The sequence below is a fragment of the Arvicanthis niloticus genome, chromosome 9, assembly GCF_011762505.2.
Source record: "Arvicanthis niloticus isolate mArvNil1 chromosome 9, mArvNil1.pat.X, whole genome shotgun sequence".
NCBI classification, from domain to species: domain Eukaryota; kingdom Metazoa; phylum Chordata; class Mammalia; order Rodentia; family Muridae; genus Arvicanthis; species Arvicanthis niloticus.
In genome coordinates, this window is record NC_047666.1 from 12,108,652 (window position 1) to 12,134,676 (window position 26,025).

At 42.9% G+C, this 26,025-nt stretch overlaps 1 protein-coding gene across 1 annotated transcript in view; it reads right to left on the reverse strand.

Annotated features, from left to right (window-relative positions):
* Positions 1–24,054, reverse strand: part of Rmnd5a (required for meiotic nuclear division 5 homolog A) — a 50,144-nt gene extending 26,090 nt beyond the window's left edge. Inside the window, exons 1-2 of the mRNA XM_034511494.2 lie at positions 23,428–24,054; positions 9,723–9,865 (exon numbers count right to left, since the gene is read on the reverse strand). Of these exons, the coding sequence (XP_034367385.1) occupies positions 9,723–9,865; positions 23,428–23,569 (285 nt within the window). The 5' untranslated portion in view covers positions 23,570–24,054. The remainder of the gene's footprint in view (positions 1–9,722; positions 9,866–23,427) is intronic.
* Positions 24,055–26,025: the final 1,971 nt, after the last annotated feature.

The window sequence follows — 26,025 nt, forward strand, 5'->3', positions numbered from 1 at the left end:
TGGAAGTCGTTCCCACATCTCATCTTCCTCTGTAGGCATTCTGGCAATCCAAATATGTGGGTAATAAGATGCCCCCTTTCAGTGAATAAGCATAGTCCTGCCTGTCTTAGGGTTTTACTGCTGTGAGCAGACACCATGACCAAGGCAACTCTTACAGGGACAACATTTAATTGGGGCTGGCTTACAGATTCAGAGGTTCAGTTCATTATCATCAAGAAGGGAACATGGCAACATCTAGGCAGACATGGTGCAGGAGGATCTGAGAGTTCTACATCTTCACCTGAAGGCTGCTAGCAGAATACAGGTTTCCAGGCAGCTAGGATGAGGGTCTTAAAGCCCACACCCACAGTGACACACCTTCTCCAACAAAGCCATGCCTACTCCAACAGGGCCACACCTTCTAATAGTGCCACTCTCTGGGCTGAACATATACAAACCATATGCACTGTCTAAAGTCAGACCAAGCCTTTCTTTCCTTCTGCCTTCTTTCTCTACAGCTGCTTTTAAAATAATCTAACAGTTATCGTTATCTGCTCAAATAATACGATTCTTTGGATAATTAATTTCCTTGAAATATATAACAAAAAATAAATGCTTATTGAGAAAACTTTTAAAATTCTAGCATTTAAGCAATGTTATGGAGTTTTACAAGGATTCCCTTCACATCTTCACTTTCTTAAAGCCTTCTATGGTTACTACTACATAAGTAAGAAAAATGGAACAGTCTTTCCAGGAGAATTATCTTTAATCACATGGAAACTTTGTAACATAGTTGCCCTCTTGGACAGAAGGATACACGTTTCTAAACTTCCTTCAACCACCATTCTTTCACTTTAAACAATTAAGACAAGAAACCCTTTCACAGTTTATATTCTGGTTGCACTTAATAAAAATTGAAGCCAAAACATAAATGTATGTTGAGGGGATGCAATCTTAGTCAACTCCCTTCATTATAACTGCAGGTTCTTACTCACTACTGCATCAGAGCTGGTATTCCTCCCAGCTTCTGTTACTAGGTGACCAAATGCATTACAAGGCTACCCAGGAAATCAACACTAAAACCCAGTAGAGGCACTAATGTGAAGAAATACCTCTCTATTATTAGCATCATCTGCTTTACTTTTCCCTTTCATATTTGTAAAACAATGAGATTTACATAGCATTTAGGAAGCATAGGCCAGAAGATCTTGAGTTCAGTCTGGGTTACACAGCAAACTAAAACCAAACAATATGCCAGGCATGGTGGCACATACCTTTAATTCCAACACTTGGGAGGCTGAGGCCGGCAGATCTCTGAGTTTGAGGCCATGCTGGTCTACAGAATGAGTTCCAGGATGGCCAGGTCTACCCAGAGAAACTCTGTCTTGAAAAACAAACAATAAAGCAAAGAGAAGCCTGATCTTACACAGGGAGGAAAAAGTCAAACAAGAACCAAAAAGGAAAAAGAAAGTGTGTCCACTTGTGCAGGAAGCAATAAAGCTTGGAAAAAGAAAACCACAACACACTAAATCTGGAGACTGAAGAGTGGAGAAGCACAAAACTTCATCACACACCCATGAGAACTAAACAGCCTATATATGTGCTATCTCTTTAACCACCTCAGGAATACAATCAAGTAGGTAGGTTTCAAGAGTGGTTTTTATTGCTCACCTAAATGCATTCATGAATCACAGTTACTGAGTAGTCCATGATAAAACAGTATTTGCTTTAATTCCTAAGTGCCAACTCTCAGTGTTATTTTTAAGCTTTCCATCTGCTTTGAAGAAAAAAAATGGCATATGAACCCAACAATAGGTTACTGTTGCACCTACAAGGAACTGTTTTTTTTTTTTTTTGTTTTTTCCAACATCTAGTTAATCTGGGTTAGTAAAATAGAGCAGACTCCAAAGGACTCTCAACAGAGAGTAAGGAGACCTGGACTGGGAGAGATCACTACTTCATATTCAACTCACAAAGATTATGGAAGCAAACCTCCAACTGAAAAGACAGACAGGCAATCTAAGAGGAAACCATGGGCAAAAGAATATGAAATCCATGAGAGGTCATCCTAATGGTCACGTGTGAAAAGATGCTCCGCCTCAAAGCGCAGGAAAGGCGAAGCGAGCATGACCAGATCCGACTCACACCCACCGGGTTAATCCTCAAAGATTTCAGTGTCTGGCCATTGCAAGTGTGATGAGAAATGAGGGAACAGCACTGTCACACACGCCGAGCAGGATTGCAAGCTGGTATAAACCCTAAGGGAAAAAATCTGCCAACACCCTGTAAAGCTGATGCTAAGGTTCAAGACCTATGAGGAAATAAACCCGTACTTTGCATATGCTAGACAGCAGTCCCTCACAAGCATGGCTGGGACGTGAGCTTGGCAGCATAGCCCCATCAGCAGCCTAGGTGCAACTCGAGATGCCAACACTATCTTCTTTGACATCCCATTACCTCCTCTGTACGATACTCACACCTCTGCTTTGGTATTCAAAGTTAAGAGAGAGATAGGTCATACTGCTAAGCTTTTACTTTATAAGCATAAAGACATACTAAGCCACACCACAGGCTGCACACTTACAAAGGTAAACATGCTCCACAACCTCCTGTCTGTTGCTCCCCACCCCTCAAAGATCTCACATCCCCATCTGCTGCCTCTTAGAACAGAACAGAGAAACGTCAGTGACTTATTCTCCCAAAGATGGCAAACATCCTTTTCCATTTTACAAGGAAAGGAGAAAGACCCCTGTGCATACTGCAGGTGCTCCCAAGGCACTGAAGGTCACTTCTCCCAAGGAACTCTAATTGAGAAGGTTCCTTCCAGTCTCAGCTCTAGGTTTTAATTTCAGTTTTCCCCATTTCTCTAGCTCTAACAGAAACCTCAGTTCTCACATCATACCTAGGACTGCAGTTGTTGGGATTCAAATTAAATTAAACCATTACTCAAGAAGATGTAAATAATGCACAAAATGTTCTAGCAATTCACCCACCTGAAAAGATGAGTCTGAGTCAGTCCTTGCCACCAACCTACACAATGACACATGTAAAATAGTCTCCACTAGGAAACACACACTTTTATTAAGGTTTTATTAGTGTTGTTGTGAATATTTGATGTGACTGTGAAAACAGGTGGACACATGAGTGCCATGGCACATATAGGGAGGTCAAAGGGCAGCTTGCAAGAGGAATCAGTTCTCTCCTTCACGAGTTCTAGGGATCAAACTCAGGTCACTAGTCTTGTTCATTTTGTGCTTTTTTTCTGCTGAGCCATTAGAAAATGCAAAAAAAAAAAAAAGTACATAAAAAACAACAAATTCACTAGGAGGTGGTGGTACCCACCTTTAATCCCAGTACTAGGGAGGCAGAGGCAGGTAGCTCTGAGTTTGAGACCTGCTCTATAGAGTGAATTCCAGGATAGCTAAGGCTATAGAGAGAAACTGTGTCTCAAAAACACAACACAACAACAAATTAATTCAAAATCACTTAAACTGGGTGTAGAAATAAATCTGCACCCGAGCGCGCGCACACACCCACCCACCCCACTTGAACCTGGTCAGAGCCTAGACTTATTTGCCTTTTGGCCTAATATGCCATGGGTGCTAGAGGAAGCCCAGTATTTCATCTTCCGCCTTCCTGATCGGGTAAAGTGGGAATACAACAATACAACAGTCCAGAGGAATCATCTGGCCCTAATCCATGAGACCTGACTACCAGGCCTAAAAGAAGCTTCATTCGTTTGAAACAGGATTTTATTTTAAAAACAAAAACAAAAATCATAAGGCTTATAACCTAGAGCAGATATATAACAGATGGCAGAGAAAGCAAAACTCTACCCAGCTTCTCTCTGGAGCGTGGTTTTCAGGCTAAGAGGGGCAGAGGCAGGGTGGTTCCACACCAGTGCTTACATTCAGTAAGCAAGGAACCACAGATCATCTAGCTGTTAGTTAGGATGCTGGGTTCTTATAGAGAGAAGTTTTTACTCAAGCAAGCTGGTTTTAAGGCAAGGGATGGGCAGGGGGATAATGCTTCAGAGATGCTCCCTCCTCTCTTGGCACCTGTGCTTTGTCTCCCACTTCAGACCAGATTCCTTCCAGGACCACTACCCCACTTCTAGGACACCTCCCACCCTCATATATTCCCAGACTCCCTGTTCTAATTAGGGTTAATATTATTGTTAGAAAACATCATGACCAAAGCAACTTAGGGGAGGAAAGGGCTCATTTGGCTTACATCTTCACATCACAGTTCACCATCAACGCCAGTCAGGACAGGAACTCAAAACAGGGCAGGAACTGGAAGGCAGGAGCTGATGCAGATGCTTGTTCTGCATGGTTTGCTCAACCGGCACAGCTACCCACCATATGCTGGCCCTCCTCCATTAATCATTAATTAAGAAAATGCCCAGCAGGCTTGCCTACTGCTTGATCTTATGGAGGCATTCTCTAAATTGAGGTTCCCTCTTCTCAGATGACTCTAGCTTATGTCAAGTTGACATAAACCTAGCCAGCCCTAAGGCTCCCTTCCCTAAGGCTCTAATGAAAAACAGCTACCTGCTCCCTCACACACACCTGGGGAGAAACTGGGAAATCTCTGGGGCACAGTGCACAAGTCTGGCTGGGAATGGTCTACCCTCAGAACAAGCACTATGACCCAAGTAGACAAGAAACTATAGCAGCTCTTACTGAACCCATGAAATTTCAAAAGAAAGAACTTCCATCTTGACCACAAAGGTCCAGCTACTTTTACTACACCTAAAATAAAGTTCACCGGTGGCAGACTGCATTTTTTTTTTTTTTTTTTACTCTTAGTTATTCGGGGTGGAGAGTAGTTTGGTATGTTTCACTTCATTCTTAGGGAATGCCTTCCCTGCTTTTTAATCACCATTTTCTCTTTATATCTGTCAGCTACCAACTCTCTTTTCACTAATTCAAAAAGTACTTTCCAATATACATATAAAATTAATTTGTACTTCAGAATTCAATTTAGCTTTTTCTTCCTTTTTTTGTTTTTGTTTTTTTAAAGAAATAAAACAATGAATGCAAATTCTTTTGTCAGTTGTGGTGGCACACGCTGGTAGGATTTGCTGAAGGAGGCAGAGGCAGGAGGATCATGAGTTCGAGGCTAGCCTGAGCTTTTTTCTTGTTAATCAGAGACAATCATCTCCTCTTTGTAAGGTCCTTGTTTCTCTTTTTAGTAACACATTTGTACTACAGAAGGATGCACTCACCACATACTGACTAAAGTCAGTGTGTACCCCATGTCACCCGACTCATCTTAGCTGTAACTGACCCGACTTAGCTGCTGTAAGCTAAGCACAGACCTAATTGCTGCACTATCTTTTATCTATTCTGGAAACCGGTCATACTGACATAAAAGTCAAATGATTACCTTAATTATTTAAAAAAATATTAGCTACTTAACTTTTGATACTTTTTTTTTTGTTTGTTTGTTTTTTTGGTTTTTCGAGACAGGGTTTCTCTGTGTAGCCCTGGCTGTCCTGGAACTCACTCTGTAGACCAGGCTGGCCTCAATCAAACTCAGAAATCCGCCTGCCTCTACCTCCCGAGTGCTGAGATTAAAGGCGTGTGCCACCACTGCCCTTGATGCTATCATTCTTTAACATCAGCATTTTGCTTCCCCAGTGCTAGCTGCTCCACCTAGTGGCAGAAAACCAGTTTGGGCAGTGCAGTTAAAACTCTTAAACACCATTTCACCCCACCATCATCACCCTTGCCATACCTCACTTATTTTCAAGCAAAGTTTAAGAACAAATCCTCAGTTGAAAACATTTTCCAAACCTCGGTCTGCCCTGCAGACTACACACTGAGGGTACGGTGTTCCCATCTCCTCACCTCAGCTCCTCCTAAGTCAATGACAATAACACACTAGCATCCTGGGACACATACTGCACGGAGATCGCTCAGCTCAGTTCCACAGTCAACTCTGTACGTGACAGGCCTTCTCCCCATCCCTGATCACTGCCACCTTCATCCTGTATGTCAAGCTAATCCTCCCTTGCTTTCCCTACCTTCTTTGTTCCTTTTGGTCAGCCACTGGATAAAATTCAGGACAGAATTCATAATCCCTACATCTTTACCAACCTGATCTTTCCTAGTTTCAGGAAGAGAACCTTCCCTAACCAAGCCAGTCCTTCAGTCTATCCTAACAGAAAACCTCACTTCATAGCTCTCTTCTTCGGAATCTTACACATTCTTCCAAGTCATATTTAAGATACTAACTCTGAAAACCTTAGATTAGCTAAAAACAATAAACAATAAAACAATATTTCCTTTACAGTTTTATGAACACGTATTGTTTATTTGCCTCAGAACTTTTTCTATTATTTTATGTAAGAAAACCTAGCACTTTTTACAAGTCTAGTTAAGATTTCTAGCATATAAATAACATGTATTATTTTTAGTTCTTAACTACAACATGAATTTTAGACACTTAAAATCTCAGCATTATTAACTATTCATTTTAGTCACGCTCCCTTTCCCCTCTGAATACAATTTCTAAAAAGTAAAAGGTAGAAAATTAAAAACAACCCCCCTTTTTAAAAAAAAAAAAAAAAGAGTGGATTAAATAAAAAACAAGACAAAAAATTTCACAAAATCCAAGGATTAAAATACTTTAATAGGCAACACATTAAAGTAAAAACTTCACATACACACCTAATAGATGATGCCTGACTGGATGGTCCTTTAAATGTGCCTTTTTAGTGCTGGGGAGGTGGCTTAGCAGTTAAGACCACTGGCTGCTCTTGCAGAGAACCCGGGTTCAATTCCCAGTACCCACATCCAGCTCATAACTGTCTGTAGCTCCAATTTTAGGAGATCTGGCACCTTCAGACACATATGCAGGCAAAACATTAATGCACATAAAATAAAGGCTAATAGATATTTTTAAGCTCCTCTTCCCTTAAAAAAAAAAGGTCATAATTTATGTTCCTGTTTTAAAATCTTATGTTTTGAATCTGTAGAAACTGCATATTCATTCCTGTTCATAGGGCTTAAAGGTCTATTGCTTACTTTAGACTCTTCACTGTTAATACCCTTTTTAAAACAACAAAGATAGCCTGCTCCTAAAGAGGCCACTGTTTCTCTGGGAGGAGCAAGTGTCCATAAAATGGCACTCACAGTCAACTAGACAGCATTCCAATCTATTGCAGGTTGGCTCGCCTTGGTAACCACTATCCGTGGACCACAATGGTTTTGGCTCTATCCTATTTACTCACCACCAACACCTGAATGTACCCCACCCTTACAGGAAGCTCCCAGAGCTGGCATAGACTTACCAAGTTCAAATTAAGTGTGTTAAGACTTAACAAGCCAGAGGAGTCTTATGTAGTAACAGCCTACACAGATTCCTCATGTATACATGAAGCCTTTTCAAAACATCTAGGAACATCCAGTCGGAAAACAGCTTCCTCTTTGGGCAACATAGTAGATGACATAAATACAGAGTATGTGTGGAAAGATGCCTGAAAATGAGCCCTACCACCAAGTACTTAAGTATTCATGAACTACTGTAGTTTCCTATGCTGGATGAAAAGAATCTTTGTAACTAAAACCTAAGCCACTTTCCTAAAAATGTAAACACATTTCTGGAAGAAACTATTCTGTTTCTTTCAGAACTGTAGTTATTTGAAGTCCTTATAACTTCCAAGTACATGAAAAGAAATCTCAAAACGGTGAGACTACATTAAATACCTAATAAAAAACATGTTTCAGATATCCTCTTCCAACCTAAGTCAGAATGTAAATTATTAACTATAAATGTGTTCCCTAGAGACCCATTCTCAAAGAGGTACTCAATTTTAACACCAAGTACATCTTACTTTGCTCAAAAACTAGTCAAAATATTTGACAACCTCTAGTGATGTTTGTAAAACATGTAACTGGGTGAAGCAAGTCAACTACAGGAAGGGGCCTAAGAACAAAAGAGAATTCTTATGATAATTATGGCAGGACAATAGAAATTGGTACTTAGCTGGAAGGTGGCATGCACACAAACCTGCTTTGACAGCTGAGACCATCCCCATTTAATCCAAGCAAGGACTCTTGTCCCAGGTAAAACTGGCTCTGCCTTGGACATTAGCTCTTCTCACAGTAACAGCACTGGGTCTACTGCCCAGACGATGACTCCCTTAGTAAATGCAGGGAGCAGCAGGCCCAGTGATTCAGCAGATCACCCAGGAACTTCCTAGGGTTCTCTGTGCAATCAGAACCACCAGGATGTTTTGGTTACAACGATCTGAAGCTTCTTAAGCAAATGCAATGGTTCCTTACCCATAGATGATTTAAGACTCTCTCAAATACCACTCCACATACATCCAAAAAACCACTCAGGTACCACTGATAACTTCCAGTGCCACATCCTCTGATGGTGTAATACTAAGCTTACTTCCACAGCCATGTTCACTCACATTAAGTTACCAAACAGGTTCCAAACTTCAAAGGTATTTCACAGAATACTCATTGCATTCCCAGCCTTTGCTGGTGACTGCCACACTAACCCAAGACCATCACTTTGATGGGCCACTAAGACTTCCCTAAGTCATATGGTCCCCAAAGTCTCTGCCACTTGCAGTCCCGTAGTACACCTACCAGCAAACACATCTCTTCAGAAGCCGTCCTGACTTAGACACCACTAAGCCTAGCCTTTCAATACTTTTACACTACAGGGTAACTGCTAACAGTGGAACTGCTCTTGCATTTCTTGGATGCTCCAGATTACAGCAGCTTCTACCGTCTATGTTACACTACCATCACTGTACACACAGGGGAAGTGGCTCAAATAGGTTCAGGAGGTATGTTTGCTACAAAGAGCTCTCCACCAAAAGTCTGCCTCTTCTTTCAAAAGTTTACAACATATCAACAGAGATGGCAGTCACACTCCCTAATAAATGGAGGAGTCAGAGACATCAGACAGAAAACTTGGCTGCTCCTCTTAAACTCCATCCAGACTGTGAACCCCATGGGAAAAACAGCTTCAGCACTACAAATGGAAAGTGCCTATGAGTCAATCACTAAGTCAAGGATAGCTTATTAAAAACTATCACTAGAAAAAAAATCACTTAACAAAAATGGTTTGCCTGGCTCCCTAACAACCAAGTCACTCACCTGAATAGAAGAAAACACTAAAAAAAAAAAGCAACTAGCCTCCCTACAGAAGACAAGAGTTAGGGTAGGGTGAGAGGGACACATACAGGGTGTTAGTCTAACCATCCCACCACAGTCCCTGGCCATAGCCAGGGACTGACTTAGAAAGCAGCAACTTATTCCTATAAACAAACTCCCACACAGCAACCTACAACTTCTCTGCAACTTTGTTCATCGGGACTCTAGCCATAAAAGCAAATGGAACAGTAATGCTATAAAAGGCAAGAATTTTATTGCTTTATTTTTATTTCTGTTTCTCAAACAACAGCAACAGGGAACTTTTAACAAGGATAACACAGTAACCAAGACCTGTAAAAGTTATCTGAAGCAAAGAAGAAAGGAATAGCATAAAGTACTTTGAGAAAGAAAAAGGGATCAAGATGCTGGTAAAGGAAGAATGTTAGAAACACAAAGGTTCCTCTGTGGCTCTTGATGACCTGAGTTTGAGTCCAGGGACCCACATGACAGAAAAAGAAAACTGACTTTCAAGTTGTCTTCTGATCTCCATCTGCATGCTCAGACATACACACAAGCATATAGCATTAAAAACAAAAAACAATTTCTTCAATTCCATACCTTATCAATGGCTTTTCCAACTCGAGAAACACTGCTATGGATGTCTTTGTGGTCAGAGGCCAACTTCTGGACAGTGTCCTTTATTCTTTTGCAGCACTGTGTCAGAACAAGTGAAAGTGTCCCTGATAATTCAGCATCTTGACCTATTTTAAAAAAGAGAGAAATAGAAAAATACTGGTGACTCACTAAAGCAAACTCCACAATGATAGGAAAAAAAAGAAAAACCAGTATCTTTCTTGAAGCACATGGCCACAGTTACAGATGTTATTTTTCAAGTGAACACTAAGAAATAACTGAATTTATTTTTAGAAGTTAAAAAATAAAGCTTGACTATGAAACACAATATCCTTACCACAAACTGTGAACTATACCATCATGTAGTTATCATATTCATGTCTAGTGAATCCACTATGGGGCAGGTGACAGCAGTGAACAGCAATCAACAATCCTTTCCCTATGACTTACCTACTGATGCAAAAACAAAAACAAAACAAAAAACAAAAAAAACCCACCACAATAAGGCAAATGAGACAGTGTGGGAAAGATCACTGCTGTAAGGGAAGAGGGGGTAGATAGGGGTGTGTAGGATCAATAATCAACTGCAAAAACAAAAATCATGATGAATGGACAGGTAGATCTGAGTAAATGACACACTAGCTGCCTTGGGAGGACAGGGAGGACAGGGAGGACAGGGAGGACAGGGCGTAAACCACAGGCAACAGCAGAAGTCCGTCCAAGGGACGATCGATCGATGGACTCCTGGTTTTTGTAGGTTCTTTTTTGTGCTGTAAAGACTAGTTTTTACTATGAGTGACAGAAGGAAAGAGCCACTACACTGTTTGAAGCAGAGCAAGTACCTACTGATATTTTAATATGACTGCTCTGATGGACAAGAGGAGGGCAAGAACAGATGCAGGACAGCAAGGTGAACAGCTGTGGCAACAACCCAATCGACAGCTCACAGCTCAGTACTTTCTGACTGGCCTAGAGGAAGGGAAAGCCTCACAGCTGTCTCCAAGTTTTACACTGAGCCAAGTACAAACGTGCTGCCTACAAGTAAGGTGGAGCAGCAAGATGCGCACGTCTGAGGGTCAGGAAAGAGAGAGTTTACTTACTAAACTGGGGCAGCTGCATATGCAGGCCTGGAGGCCAAGACCAGTGCCAAAACTAGAGAGACAAGCTGCTGCAGCAATAGCACAGAAATTATTTTTAAACTATGAAACGAAATGAAAGCTAAAAGGTAGACATGAAGTAGAACTGGAAAGCAGACTCACAGACTGCTGAAGTCTAATGACAGGGAGGGAATCAAGGATGGTGTAAAGAAAACCTGCCAAGGGACAGGGAGTAAAAACTATGCTAAAAACACTAAGTAAGCTGTCGATTGAACACTGGTCACTGGATTTATAGCACAAATGCCATAACCACAAGAATAGTTTCTCTAAAGCTTCAGGAAAAGACATCCTACAAGGTTTCAGGATTATGGAAAAGGAATACAGTAAGTTAGGCAACCTGAGACACAAATAGAAGGCAGTGCTTACAAGGTGTTCAATTTGTACAGGGCAGCCCAAACAGAAATACCCTCACCTCTAAACACAACCACACAAACTTGAAGCCAGACAATTCCAACTTCAAACACAATTTGTCTAATTTTGCTCCTTTGCAGCAGCAGCAGCAGGAGCAGCAGGAGCAGCAGGAGCAGCAGGAGCAGCAGGAGCAGCAGGAGCAGCAGCAGGAGCAGCAGGAGCAGCAGGAGCAGCAGGAGCAGCAGGAGCAGCAGCAGCTTTTAACTGCACCAGTGTGGGGTACTGAGGTCTGCACTAGACCTTGCCTAACTTCAGCGGTCTTCCTCTACAAACGGCCTTCCTTCTCTACAAACTTCTTGGTCCACTGAATTACTCCCTCTTCTGAACCCCTGCTAACTCCTGTCCTCTCCACCATTCCATTCCTCTGGCACTCGTTTATACCATTTAACAGTTTCTGTATGCTACAGAACATACTGTATGAACAGTATGAATATTTGCAAATCACTCTTAACATATCAAGAACAGAGCTAAACTTACAAGGAAAGACACACACACACACACACACACACACACACACACACACACACAAAATGTATCAAAATAAGATATAACTCAGAGGCCAGACATTTGCCTAGCTTGTGTAAGGTTATAGGTACAACCCTCAATACAGAAAAAAAAAAAAAAAAAAAAGCCAGAAAACACTCTTCCAATTCAACAACAGCATGACAATTAAATTTAAAAACAGCAGGGGTAGGGGGAATGGGGAGCTGGCTTAGTCAGTAAAGGGCTTACTGCACAAGCATGAGGATCTCCGTCTCCCACATAAAAAAGCTGGCTGCAGCAGCACATACCTGCAACCCCACTGCTGTGGAGACAGAGGCTCAAGAGTCTCTGGTGGTTGCTGGCCAGACAGTGTTACTGAGTTAGTGAGCTCCAAGTTCAGTCAGAGACCTGAGACAGTCACGCACTACATAAAGATGGTTCAGTAACAATGGGCACCTACATGATGATGCACAAGAGGCTGTGCCATCTAGATGTGTAACTACATGACAATCTTCACCTTTACACAACAATGAAACTCCTTAATGGCATTTCTCATAATATGTTCCTGCAGTTAAGCAATGCCTTCCTATCTGGAAGCCCAAGAAACTATTGTGGAATCACCTGAAGGAAAGCCTTGTTCAGAGAGGATCCACAAATGCATTTTCAAATATACTCAGTGGAAAGCAGCCAGAGGTGAAAACAGACTTGAAAATCACTAAAATTACCCGACTGACTGAGACAAGATCAAACTTCCAATGGTGAAATCTTAATGTTTTTCTGAACTTTCTATGAAAACACAACCTTGCTTCTAGAACTTTCCTGTGAAACAAATTTAATTAACTTACTTCCTAGATATAAAATGGAAATAATAAGACAACCATCTTTAACCTTTACCGTAAGTAAAGTAGAGCTCAGGCTGGCCACTTCTCACCCAAGATAAAGTCCTATATTCACTGTGTCTTTCAATGTGATAGATTTCCTGGACCCCATACGAATGCACACTGAGGAGACACTGCCAGCATCAACAGTGACAAGTAATTATAAGGTCCCATCTAATACGACTTGGTTAAATGACCATGAGCATTAATTAGAATGTTAAAACCAAGTGCTCAACCATCACACACACCAGGTGAGTTAAAAATCATTTCTGTAACTGTAGGGATATAACTCAGAGATAGGGCACTTGCCTAGCATACAGGATCCCCAGTACAGGGAGGGGGCACTTTAAATGTAACTGTAGGGATATAACTCAGAGATAGGGCACTTGCCTAGCATACAGGATCCCCAGTACAGGGAGGGGGCACTTTAAATGTAACTGTAGGGATATAACTCAGAGATAGGGCACTTGCCTAGCATATAGGATCCCCAGTACAGGGAGGGGGCACTTTAAATGTAACAGAACAGCATCTTTAAAAATAAATGTATTTATATTATTATTTTGTTGTCATTGTTGCAGTAGTAGCTTTTAGAAAGGATCTCACTCTGAGACCAACTGGCCACCCATGAACTCAGTGGCCCTCCTACCTCAGCTCCCCCATGCTGCTATCAGAAATGGGCTACCACACCTGACTAGCACCTTCTGTTTCAGAAACAAATTTTAAGTATACTATTTTCAGAAATGTAAGTCAGTGACTGCTCCAAAACCAGACATTCACCAAACTAAAGTAGCCCTAACTGAGTTGACATGGTTTTTTTTTGTGTGTGTGATGCCTGGCTAGGAGTCCAGGTCTACCTGCCAGCTTCTGTGTCTGGCCACTTCAGGATTTATGACCACTAGTTTCACAGAAACAGTATGTTACAAAAGTGTCTGTTTCATTAGCATCTTTTGCTTCTCAATCAGGGTGTTACACTTTGTTGTAATACCTGTCTATCACTCCCAAGAAACTAACTGAAGCACAGTATCCAATCCCTAGCAGTTAACTATGGTGACTGGTATATAACTAGCATTCAATAACTTGTGTTGCTGGTGGAGGCAGTTTTCTTCTTTTCCTTTTTACAGGGTCTTGTTTTATAACCCAGACTGCTCCTAAACTCACATTCCTCTTGATCCCATCTCCAAAGTACTAGGGTTATAAGGTATGCATCACAACACCCGGGCTCAATAATCCTTTACAAAATGAATATAAAAATAATAGATGTTGCATAATATTCTTGATTCCAACTCCAGCATTGGAGACTGGTATTACCAACATACTCTAAAACTGACAGCAGTTTCACACACAGCAATTTGTGGATTCCCTGGCTTCTTGCAGAATGTTCAGTGTCTCCTACATAAATAACAGCACTCTGGCCTACACTTTCAAAATGCCAACGTAAGCCTGGAAATAATAGTACAGTGCCCCTTTCCCAGTCCCACAGAACCTTCGTATGCATGCACATAAGGCTGGAAATAATAGTACAGTACCCCTTCCCAGTCCCACAGAACCTTCGTATGCATGCACATAAGCCTGGAAATAATAGTACAGTGCCCCTTTCCAGTCCCACAGAACCTTCGTATGCATGCACATAAGGCTGGAAACAATAGTACAGTACCCCTTTCCCAGTCCCACAGAACCTTCGTATGCATGCACATATACATTCCTTCTCTTGCCTCCCACTATTTCCCCTAAACTATTATATTGGTCTATGTGTGCACACACTCTTATTTTCAAATATGGCACAGTAAGTCCTCCCACTCCCCTTTCCATCCTAAGTTCCTTCCCTCTTTCAAAGACCTGTTACACACACACAACAGGAATACACAGGTCTGTATTCTGACATGTCACCTTTGAGTTAGCATCTTCATTTATAAACACTATTTTATATACCATTTTCATTTATAAATAAAAATATCCTAAGTTGTGTTAAAGATAAAGAGACACCATCTCAGTGTCTGTTTGTCAAAGTGCGTCCCAGCATGGTGAGGTAGTGTGTAAAGGTGCTTGCTGCCAAGCCTGATGACTTTGATCCTCAGAACTCACATAAAGCGGGGAAAGAACTGACTCCATAAAGCTGTCCTCTGACCTCAACAATGTACACAGAGACACAAAGAAATAAATGTTTCAAAAAGTACATCCTGATATCTGAACATAGCAGAGTTAATATCTTAAAGGAGTATCTCACAAAGCTAAAACTAGAAAATTTCTAGTTACAGCCTGCTTCTGATAAACCAATGTATTTTTGGTACTTTTTACCCTTTATTTGTTCTACATTTCTCCTTACTCATCACAGAGCTAAGAAACCCATGTGGCCAACTGTGATAATATTCACTCACATTCTGACCCACCTAAATTCAATCGAGTCAAAGACAGTAAAACTGACAACTAAATTCCGACCCAGTGTTTGAACTTTCAAATTTGTCTGGTGCTTATTATTTTCATATGGGGTGGAGGAGGGCAATGCTAAACAATGGCACGAGCATACACTGTTGCTACCAGCATACACTGTTACCAGCATACACTGATAACAAAACATACCACTGTTAAAACCACAGCTGGAGGTGAGCAGCATCCAAATGCAGAAGACTGAACCATCTGCCCATCGGCTGACAATCATAGTTCTAATTAGGTCTTTTAAAAAGGAGCTTAAAGGTGCCAATACACCATTATGTACAGGCTACCCAACAGTCATGAGACAGGGCCCTCTACAGTGGAGAACATTATAAAACCAGTGAGGCAAAAAACCCCACAAAAAGGCACTGCTAATACCCAAGAAAATTATGATTCAGACTTTCAAAGTCTAAAATCTACCACCTAAGTTAAAAATATTTTGGTAAAAATGAACTGTCAGATTTCCTAGAAACCACAGACCCTATTTATATATTTTTATGAATGAGCTAGAGGCAAAAAATTAGTTTATAAATATTACATATACTGCATTTAAGATCTCCTGAGTTATGTACTTTCACAAATGAACAGAGCTCTTAACAGAATAGAGAAAACAAATTAGGAAACAAGTTATAATGCAGAGAAATAAAAGTCCATTTAGAAAACATAATCCTAATGACACCTAAATGAAAACTCAGATCTTGTACATTTGCATTCCAGAATTCAATGAAAATTAGTTCCTAAAGATTAGAACAACATAAACCCACAAGTGCACAGGGCTGGAATGTAAGGGTACTTGCCTAACATGTACAAAGTCTTAGGTTCAATCCAAGCATGAGGATGGAGAGACATTCACATGTGATCCCAGCACTGAGTGTAGGTGGGAGAATGAAGGGTGGTCGTGTTTAAAGGTCATCTAGGCTAGACTGGTAGATAGATTGACAAATAGAGTGATTCATTCTTAGAGCTCGAATTCAAACAAGGCAAAAAAAAAAAAAATACTAGGTGTCATTAAGGAGACTAGATATTTTTATATCCCACATTATTATTAGAGTCTTTTTTTCCTTTGAAACCTTTTATTTTTGTTTGTTTATTTTTGTCTTTTGTTTGTTTATTTTTGTCAAGACAGGTCTCGCTATGCAGCTCTGGCTATCTTGGAACTCACTATGTAGATGAGGGTGGCTTTGAACTCATCTAAATGCTGAGAGTAAAGCTGTGTGTGCCACTTACTCCTAGCTTAGAATCTTAGTAGTTAAGAATAAAATGAAAACAAAACAAAACCCTCAAAATGTCAAAATCAGCAGAGAAATGATGACATTTGGATTCAATTAATATCTGCGTGTCCCTCATGTTACTAGCTCCTAGAGAAAAGACGTTAGGACTTTAAACTGACTATTAAAAAGTCACCTGTCAGAGTGAACATGGATCTCCTTGAAAAATATTAAAAACAGAAACTTGAAAAGCTAATCCTAATGTTAAAAATAACAAAGGACTATTTCATAACATTAACAACCTAAATGTGGTCCCGGAGAGCTGCAGCCTTCCTGAGAGCAACCTTCCGGCCTATGCTACAGCTGTTCAGTAGGCACGTTTCCAGACCTAACCCAGAGGAAGGGGACGCACCCATCACACTGACTCAAGATTAGCAAATCTGTAAAGAAAGCATGCTAGTGTTCAAGCCCTGCCTAATCATTTACGACAGAGGGGAACTCACAGATGGGTATTCTGAGTTAGGGACATTATCCAAGACCACTACATCAAATCACAAGCCTAGAGTATCAATCAGCAAAATGCTACAGACAACAGTGTTCTTGGAGCAGAGAACTAACCAATGACCTTCACTGGTAGGGTGGAGGACTTCAGAGCACATATGACAAGAACTACAGAGAAAAGAAACGGGCTAGAGAGATAGATCAGCGGGTAAGAACACTGACTGCTCTTCCAGAGGTCCTGAGTTCAATTCCCAGCAACCACATGGTGGCTCACAACCATCTGTAATGGGATCTGATGACTTCTTCACGTGTCTGAAGACAGCTATGGTGTATGCATATATGTAAAGCAAGTAAATAATTCTTTAAAAAAGAAAAAAGGAAGAAAGAGATATCCAGGTACAAGTGTTTAAATGTCTTCTAGGTAATCCTTATTTTTAAGGACCCCCATATTCAAAATACAGACACTTAATTTCTAAGTATCTCAATACTGAATGATTGAACCCAATGTAACTTTTAAATCTGAATTTCATATTTAAAACAAAAATACAAACTCATGTTTTTTCCTCTCACTTTTCCAAGCTTGTTTTTTTCTTGGTTCCATAATTATCTCTTTTACTCCAGCTTGAAACCTTGGATTAACCTTTTATTTTTCCAACCTTTATCTGACTCTGCCCGACTCCTTCCTTGCACAAGCCTCAGTTACTCTCAAAGATCCCTTAGGAAGCCATATTTCCACCACTACTACTCAAGAACAGGCCCAAAATTCAACTTGAGTGCTGTGGGCAAAAGGCCTCCAATCATGCCCCTGCCCCATCCTTACTAAAATGTCACCTCAAGACTCAATGTCAATGTCTCCCCACTTCTCTCTTTCTCCAGTGTTCATGATTTTAGAGAATGTTTCCAATTTTAATGCTTTTGTCCCACTCTGTGTCACCATCTCCCTTTCTGCACCTTTGTTCTTGCCACCCTCTTCTGGTTCCTCATCCATCTTTCTGCTTCCCACACTTCACGTGTTATCAAACCCTACCCCAGGCAGGCAGCACCAAACTCTAAAACAGACTCCTTTCTCTACCATCATCACCTCGTGGTGCATATGGATGGTCTTCCATTACCAGGCACTGTTTCTGATAAAGTTCAGGCTGGTCTCCATCTCCCTAGTTACATACAAACTTCACAGACACTTATCCTTTGTAACTTTTCTAAAACAAGCTATACCTGTATATTTCTGGGATAGCCCCTGAGCTGTGTTACTATCCAGAATTAGAAGACACCTAAGAGACAATCTTAGAAATGTCTTCTATCTACTACATGGCATCAAAGCCATATCAAACAAGTCCCCAAAGATTCATGAAGATGCATTTAAGCTTACAGACAAGGTCATTTGAAACAGCTCAGTATTTACAGTTATATGAACACGGGGTACAAGGCTAAAGCTGGGCAGTAAAGGTCAGGCTAGTCTCTAATGCTCCCTTTCAGGGAACACAATGGTTGATTTAACTCAGAGTTCTTCCATTTTCATCAACATATGCTCTGGGCAATGTGCCTTTCCCACACTCTTCCAGCTAGCTCTTCTTTGGCCTGATACAGGCAGGATGAGCAGAGCTCAAGGTGACCAGGAGTACACAACAAGAATGTGGGTTATTTTGCTAGCCATGTTCCTGTCTTTTGAGTTAGGTCGGTCATCTTCACCTCTAAATGGGGAAAACTCTGAAAATGCAAATAATCATGGAAAGCATTAATGATCGAAGACAAGACTTCCTGATATCACCTTCTGTGTCTCAGGAGCCAGCCTTGCTTAACTGGAGCCTATTTGATCATATGTTTAAAAATTCCACTTTAATTAAAATTGTCATGCCACTTGAAACCCAAAGGATATTGGATAACACACAAATCTAAATGAACAATATTCCATATAACAAAGAATTATCTCCTCCAGGAGCCTACACAGGAATGGGCTAACCAAAGTTAAATCCGCTTTTAAGTCCAACTGGAAACACACTGGCCTTTCATTTTCCTACTTAAAATAGCCTGAGTAGCTTGGCAACCCATCTATTCAGCTTTTACTGTGCTTCAACAATGGCAGAGCCATCCACCCAAACTTTTATTTACGGTCCACTCACAAGCTATTTTCCACACTAGGTGTTCATTGTAGACCACACTGTACTCAATTCAAAGCTCAAAAGTCATTCTTCTCTCAGGAGTATCTACTAACATTTAGCACAATTTCAACAAAAGGGGCCTGGTTATGTGATCTAACCCGAGTTAGCTAAAAAGTAAGGTTTTTATGAGTCTACCAGGGCCTAACTGACTCCTTCTATTTGTAATTTATACTTGACATAGGCAGGTCACACTTAGCATAAACATCCTCTATATACATATATGCATATTTTTCAACATGTATTTGTAATACATATAACCCAGTTTCTAGACCGGAAGCTTATGCACATTCAATTTTCAACCCTTGGCTTCTCTCTATTAACGCAACAGTGTATTAGACCTAGATCGTCTGCATTTAGACCTTGGTAATCTAAATGAGTTTAAAATGTCACCTCCATGTTTTATACTCATTTGTCTAATTAGCTTTACATGCGCAGGATCACACATGCACACATGCATGCACACACACAATAAATGAATACATGCAAAAATTATTTAAGATGCTTTTATGTGTTTGTAACACCACACACAATGGTATCTTTACCAATTCAGGAAATGTAGTGATAGGTGTAAATACACAGCCACCGCCATATTAAAAGGTGACACATAATCATACTGCTCCCATTTCTGAGGTGCTAGGCAAGAAATCTACCAGTGAACCCCATTACTGCAAATTCTTTTTTTTTTTTTTTTTTTTTTTTTTAATGGAAACTAGCCTCTCCACCTGTCAGGCAATGAGGATGTTCTGGAACAGTGGAGAAGCTTGTTCCCAGGAAGCCGTTTTTTTTTTTAAAAATTCAAACTATCTGCATTTATTACTTACTCAAAATAAGTAAAATTTAAATTTAAAAAAGCAAAATAACTTCTTTTAAGTACTGGGGATACACAGCTCAGTGGTCAACAACAGCTTGCCTAGTGTTCATAAGGCCCTGGGTTTGATTACCAGTACAGCCAAATTCCTTTTAGTAGTAGTATAAAAATAAACAAAAAAATAATACGGCACATCCTTAACTCTATAATTTCCCCAACTATACTTTAAGCATATTGTGAAACGGTTGCCAAAATTGTTTCAGTCTCTTTTTTGTTCTTCTTTCCACCACAAAACATTAAAAACATTTTTCATTGTATTTTGCACTACGAAAATATTAACGTGGGGGGGGGGGGGAAGGAGCAGAATCCTCACAAGCCAGATCACTGAACCAAAGTGTGCTTTACTCTATTATACATAGTATCAAGTCTGTGACCTCACAAGTACCAGTGTCTGGAACTGAGCTTAAATCTACTTAGTCAACTGATATACACACACCAATGAGTAAGGCATCACCCACATTAGACCAAGAGCATCCTGGAAAAGATCCCCAGGCAACAGCAACCATGATGATCTAGAGCCAATCGCTCTCCTCTGGGAAAACCTGCACTGAAGGGCAGACACAGATCTGTCAGGAGTGCGCCTCTCTCCTTTCAGTTGGGGAGTTAATGAAAGTGAACTTCACAATAATCCAGGCTAAGCGGCAGAGCTCAACACAACTCTTGAATATCTGACAAAGAAGGTTAAAAAGTGCTCTTACTGTCTCAGACCAACATACTGGTTCCTGTTTTCCAATTGCCATGAACAATTCTGTCTATTCCTTCCACCTTGGACACCCCACTGAAGTCCATCCTCCTGTTTCTGTGCCCTCTCCAAGGCAACAAAGAGAAGCCTCTGGTGTCAGGCTTCACAAAACAGAATGGCTCAGTTCAGCCATATTTCTCTAAGCTCTCCTAGCCTCTACTGCCCCTTCATATTCCTACTACCACCTTAGCTGCTCTAGAGCCATCCACACTCAAAACTCGCATTTCCTTCTTATATGTCAATATTAACTCTAGCAGATGCTGGAGCTTCATTAAAAAAAAAACCAAGAAAAAAAAAGTCCCCACCCCTTTTCCAAGCTGAAGAACTAGGGATGGATAAAATGACAACATAAGCTAATTCCCCAAATGTGAGTGACTATCCTACATCATCCTTATTCTCCTAAAGTATATGCATCAAGAAAGCTACATTTTGCCGGGCGGTGGTGGCGCACGCCTTTAATCCCAGCACTTGGGAGGCAGAGGCAGGCAGATTTCTGAGTTCGAGGCCAGCCTGGTCTACAGAGTGAGTTCCAGGACAGCCAGGGCTACACAGAGAAACCCTGTCTCGAAAAACAAAACAAAAAACAAAAAAACAAAAACAAAAAAACAGAGAGGTAAACTTGGCTTTCAAGAGGCACACCTTTGAAAGGAGCATATTTAAGGTTCAATACAATATCTACTGCCCATCACCTGCTTGAAACTTTAACTTAGAAATTAGTTGCTTCAAGAAGCCTGCAATCAAATACCAAAGCATGTTTATCTTCACTCAAAAGAAACAAAAAAAGACTACCTTAAAAACCAGACCTAGCATCTGAATGCATTTCTTTCATGTTTTTAAACTACCTTTCATTACTTAATCCTTCAACTGATTAAAGGGAAATAAGTGATGCATAGAGGACTGGCAGGCATTTGTTACACAGGAACGGTTTTTAAAGAGAGAGAGAGAGAGGGGCTGCCAATCAAGAGAACAAGCATGACTACGTGTTCTAAGACCATGGTATACTAAGCCTACTTCCCCTCACACAACAGGTTTTGTGAAAAGTTCACTACCAGCAAAGAGGCCTAAAATCCCTGACCTGGCAATTTGTACAATAATTTTAACCATCTGGAACTTGACTACAACTTCCCTAAAACAAACCTCACAACCACGGCTCCCCTCTTTCATACTCATTCTTCTGGAAAGGACTCTGTTTTCCATCTTTTCTCTCTCAAATAACCCCTCAATCTCTGATCTGGTCCCCAAAAAGGGATCATTCCTTTTACCCTACAGGTGTAGGCCCTATGTCCATTCTCTTTCCCTACTGGCTTCCTCCTTTTTGGTCAAAAGACTTTAATGTCCTCTGGGAATGGAGGGCGTTCAGTGTCTTTGAGCACTGAACTAGACCCTCCCTGGATTGACTGCCTTCCACTTCAGGGTGCAGTATTTTATTCTTAGCCTGAAATAATCTGGTTTGTCCACAAAATGTCAAGTACCAGCTAAGCAGCCTCTTTTTATCCTTTTCTGCCCTTTTCATGGCTGCTCTACTTTGGTTGTGTTTAGAGCCTGACATCTTTAGTCTCCCATCCTATGATCTCCACTGTCCTCCTAGAAATATCTGAGAACACAGGGGGTGGGGCACACCGGGAATCCCAACACTAGAAAGATGAAGACAAGATTATAAAATCAAACCTGGCTTGGGCCACACAGTGAGACTCTACCTCAAAACACCACAAGCAAAAGAAAACAACTAATTTTAGTCTCACATACATCCCAAGACCTTTGCTCTATGTTCATCAAACCCTTGAACTTCATCTTATTAGTCAAAATTCACCAGATTTCCTCACACTCCACCTTCTTCTGTTTGGATCAAGTATATCATCACCACCAATTCAATAATCTTTTACACACGCAGCCATCATCATGTTTTCCATATATTTATATCGCGTTCCAAAGTGACAGCTGTGTCAGAAGTTGTCAGACTCCTTTACCAGGGAGGAGCAGTCATCCACAACTGAAATGTTTGGGAAATAAAGGTGTAAAGGAAAGGAGAGGAGAGAGGCAGGGCTAACACTGCCTTAATCTCACCTGCTCCATCCACATTTCTCCCTGACTAGTAAATATCCCTTTAATTTCTGTTCAGCCCACAAACTGACAAGGCCCCGATCTCTTGAAGGAATCCATAATACTACAAGTCCTTTACCTCTCATTCAGAAAGGGTCAGCATTGTGGCTCCAAAGTATCAGATCTTTAATATTACTTTTAAAACAGAAAACCCTTTCTCGAAGTTAGCCCTGGCATCTGTGCTACAAGACGGAGGGCAACTGATGAAATAACCTAGGCAAAACACTTTCTAGGGAAAACCCGTTTTCTGAAAGGATTATTAACAAGCACAAACTGGACCAGGTTAAGTCAAGCAACTAACAACTCGACAACTGCTCCGTCGGTCTCTACAGAGGATACAGCAGAGGTACTGAATGGTTCTAATCGGCCGGCTTCCTAGGAATCAAGAGTTTAGAAGAGAAGAGCTGCCTGCCCACATCACTCCAACTCTGAAGTTGCAGCAGCGGCTGATGTGGAAACCCACAGCGAAGAACATTCAACTAAGAACCACCAGGGGGAAAAAAAAAGTCTGCGAGGCCGAGAATTAGACAAAGTACGGCGCAGACCCTCTTTATCCCTCGCACACCTGCGGCCCGCAGGACCACGCAAGACCGCCCCCCACCCCGCCGCCCCGAGCCGTGTGCAGCGGACTGCTCCCCCAGGCCACCGCGTTTCCGGGTGGGTCCGCGCGAGGAGGAAAAGTCGCCGCGGCCTGGGGACCAGCAGACGCAGCACAGGGCCCCGACCCCCGCGCGCCCAGGCGGCCGCCCTCACCGTGGCTCTGCAGGATCTCGTGCTTGAGGCCGCCGGTGTAGTCGATGAGCTCCTCCAGGCCCCGCTCGCACAGCTGCCCGTAGCCCGAGAACTTGTGCAGCACCTTCTCCAGCTCGCGCTCCACCGTCACGCACTGATCCATGCCGGAGACCGCGGCGCTCGGCTCCCCGGCGCCCGGGGGTCCACAGTGGTTCGGCCCGGGCCCCACCGAGGCCGCGTCCTGCTCCTCCTCCCCCAAGGCGGCGGGCGGGCGGCGCGGGAGGCGAAGGCAAGGCGGGCGCGCTAGCCGCGGCGCCGGGGGAGCCCCGCGCAGCCAGTGCCCGCCCGCCCCATGGCGCCCCGGCCCCGCCGCTCGCGCTCGCTCGCCGGCCCTACCCGGCGCCGCGTCTCGCCCCGGGCCCCCTGGCTCGCCGCGTTCGGCCGCCCCCCGGCGGCGCCGCCGATTGTTTTTGTTTTCACGGGAACCGGCCGATGACCTGGTTCTCCCGGGCGGCACCAAGAGCCGCGGCCCGGGAGGGGGTCGAGCCTCCCTCACGAGCCGAGGAGGCGGCGCGGGCCGTACCAAGCGCGGGCTCGGCGAGGGGATCGGGGGAAGCAGCGGGCAAGCGCGGGCGGAGGGAGCGCCGGCGTTCTGCAGGCGTGGGCCGTACCACGCGGGAGGCCGTGAGGGAGCGGGGCGAGGGCGGAGCGAGCGAAGCAATTGGCCCGCGCCGCTGAACAGGGAACTTTAGCGATCGCGTCAACTACGCGGCCGGTAAACAAGAGGGTGGAAACCGTCCCCGGATGCTCCGCCCAGAAGCAGAAGACTGACCAATCGACGCAGGGCCTAGGAGCCAGACAAACATCCTCCAATCCCTGGCCGAGGCGTAAAACTTCAACCAATCCAGGCTGAGGGGCCAAACCAATGCTCTCGCTGTTGGAGGGGGGGTAGCTTGCAGAGAGGAGCTAGGAGCTTCTACTGGGAAGCCGGGAGGGGAAACGGGACAGAAATCAACCGGGCTGTTTTCTCCAGGACTTCGCCCTGATTGCAATTTGTGTTATCTCCGCATGGCATTGTGACTAGAGTTTCGGCTGAGAGGCCCGCCTCCGGGACCAAAGGCTGTCAGTTTGGCCGCCGGGTGGTGGAGGGCCGGGCGGGGCCGCTTACCGATGGACGGTGGTAGCTCTTAGAGGGATGGCCCACGCCCAGCGTTGCCTAGTTCTGGTTACCTGTCTCCCCTCGGCCTGCGAGTGGCCTTTCCTGTCACCTTGTCCTCGTGCTGGGCGTCTTGACGCCGGTCACGAACACGCGTGGGCGAGCTGAGCAACCTGACCCTTGCTCCTTGCCCTTGCCCTGGCACAAGGCTTTTGCCCTGGTTTACCACAGGGTTCTGGCCTTGGCCTGTGCCCTCTTGCTCACCAGGCTTCTACCCTACTAGCTTTTTGCTCACAGCCTGAGCCTAGGAGAGTGTGCCTTCCTGGACCTGAAGTTCCCAACTTGCTTGCCTGCTCATAGCATTCCTACCTCTGCCTCCCCAAATTTTCTCCATCAATCCATCCATATCTCTTACAGCACCATTTTTTTTTTCTCTCTCTCACATCACTTGTCAAAGTCTAAAATAATAATTGTTTGGAGTTGTGCTTGTTTTGCTGGCACCACTTAAGTAAAACTGTGAAGGGCAACCCCTTTTGTTGTGGCCTGTTTGTTTCTAGAACACTGCCAGCACCCTGGTGGACAGTCTTTGTTTTCCTTTAATTAAGGTGGTAACCTTTTTGAAGTTCAATTTCCGTCTTTATAATGTGGCAGCAAGTGGGGGGAAGCTACTTCCCTGGGTGGTTAGACTTAATGGGATAACATATATGATGGCCTTTAATGATAGACGGTACTGGATATTTGGGAGTTGGGCTGATGGTATTTCAAGGCTCCTTTCTGCTCCTCATCACACCGTTTGCTTCGAGTCCTCTTTCTTGGCAGACGGCCCTGCTTCCTACTTCTCCAAAATAAGAACCATTTAGCTCCAGCAATCTTGCCATTCTTCTCAAAACATTTTCTAGCTACCATCCATTTTGTGAAAGTGCTCAGGCATCCAAGAGAACAAAAGACCCTCTTCCTTTGTAGAAACAAGCCCGAGGGTGCCTGGCATCGTCTTACTCCTGTCTAGAGTGTCCCTGCCTCACTGTACTGTAGTTCTTCCTGTTTGGGGATGGAATGGACCTGACTTAGCAACCTTCACTTGACCCCTCTGAAGTGGTTTCCCTCTTGAGCTGCCACACTGCACCGACAAATCTTGTTCCACCCCTTGGTCCAAAGATCTCCTTGATAGTTTCAGACACACACACACACACACACACACACACACACACACTTTCCCCCTGCCCCCTCCCTCTCACTCTTTCTTCCCCTCTTTTTTTTCTAGAGGTTGATAGAATTGATGAGATAATCCATGGAAGGCCTTCAACATAATGCCTGGTACATGTAAAAGCTATTCTTAGCCACCAGTCAGAAGTAATAACTCTTCGTTAACTGCAGTTTCAAGTCCAGTGAGCTGCAAGACACCCAGTGTAACCTGCCACAGCCCTATCCTACTACCCAGCACTGTTACTCTCTGTGTGAGCTGA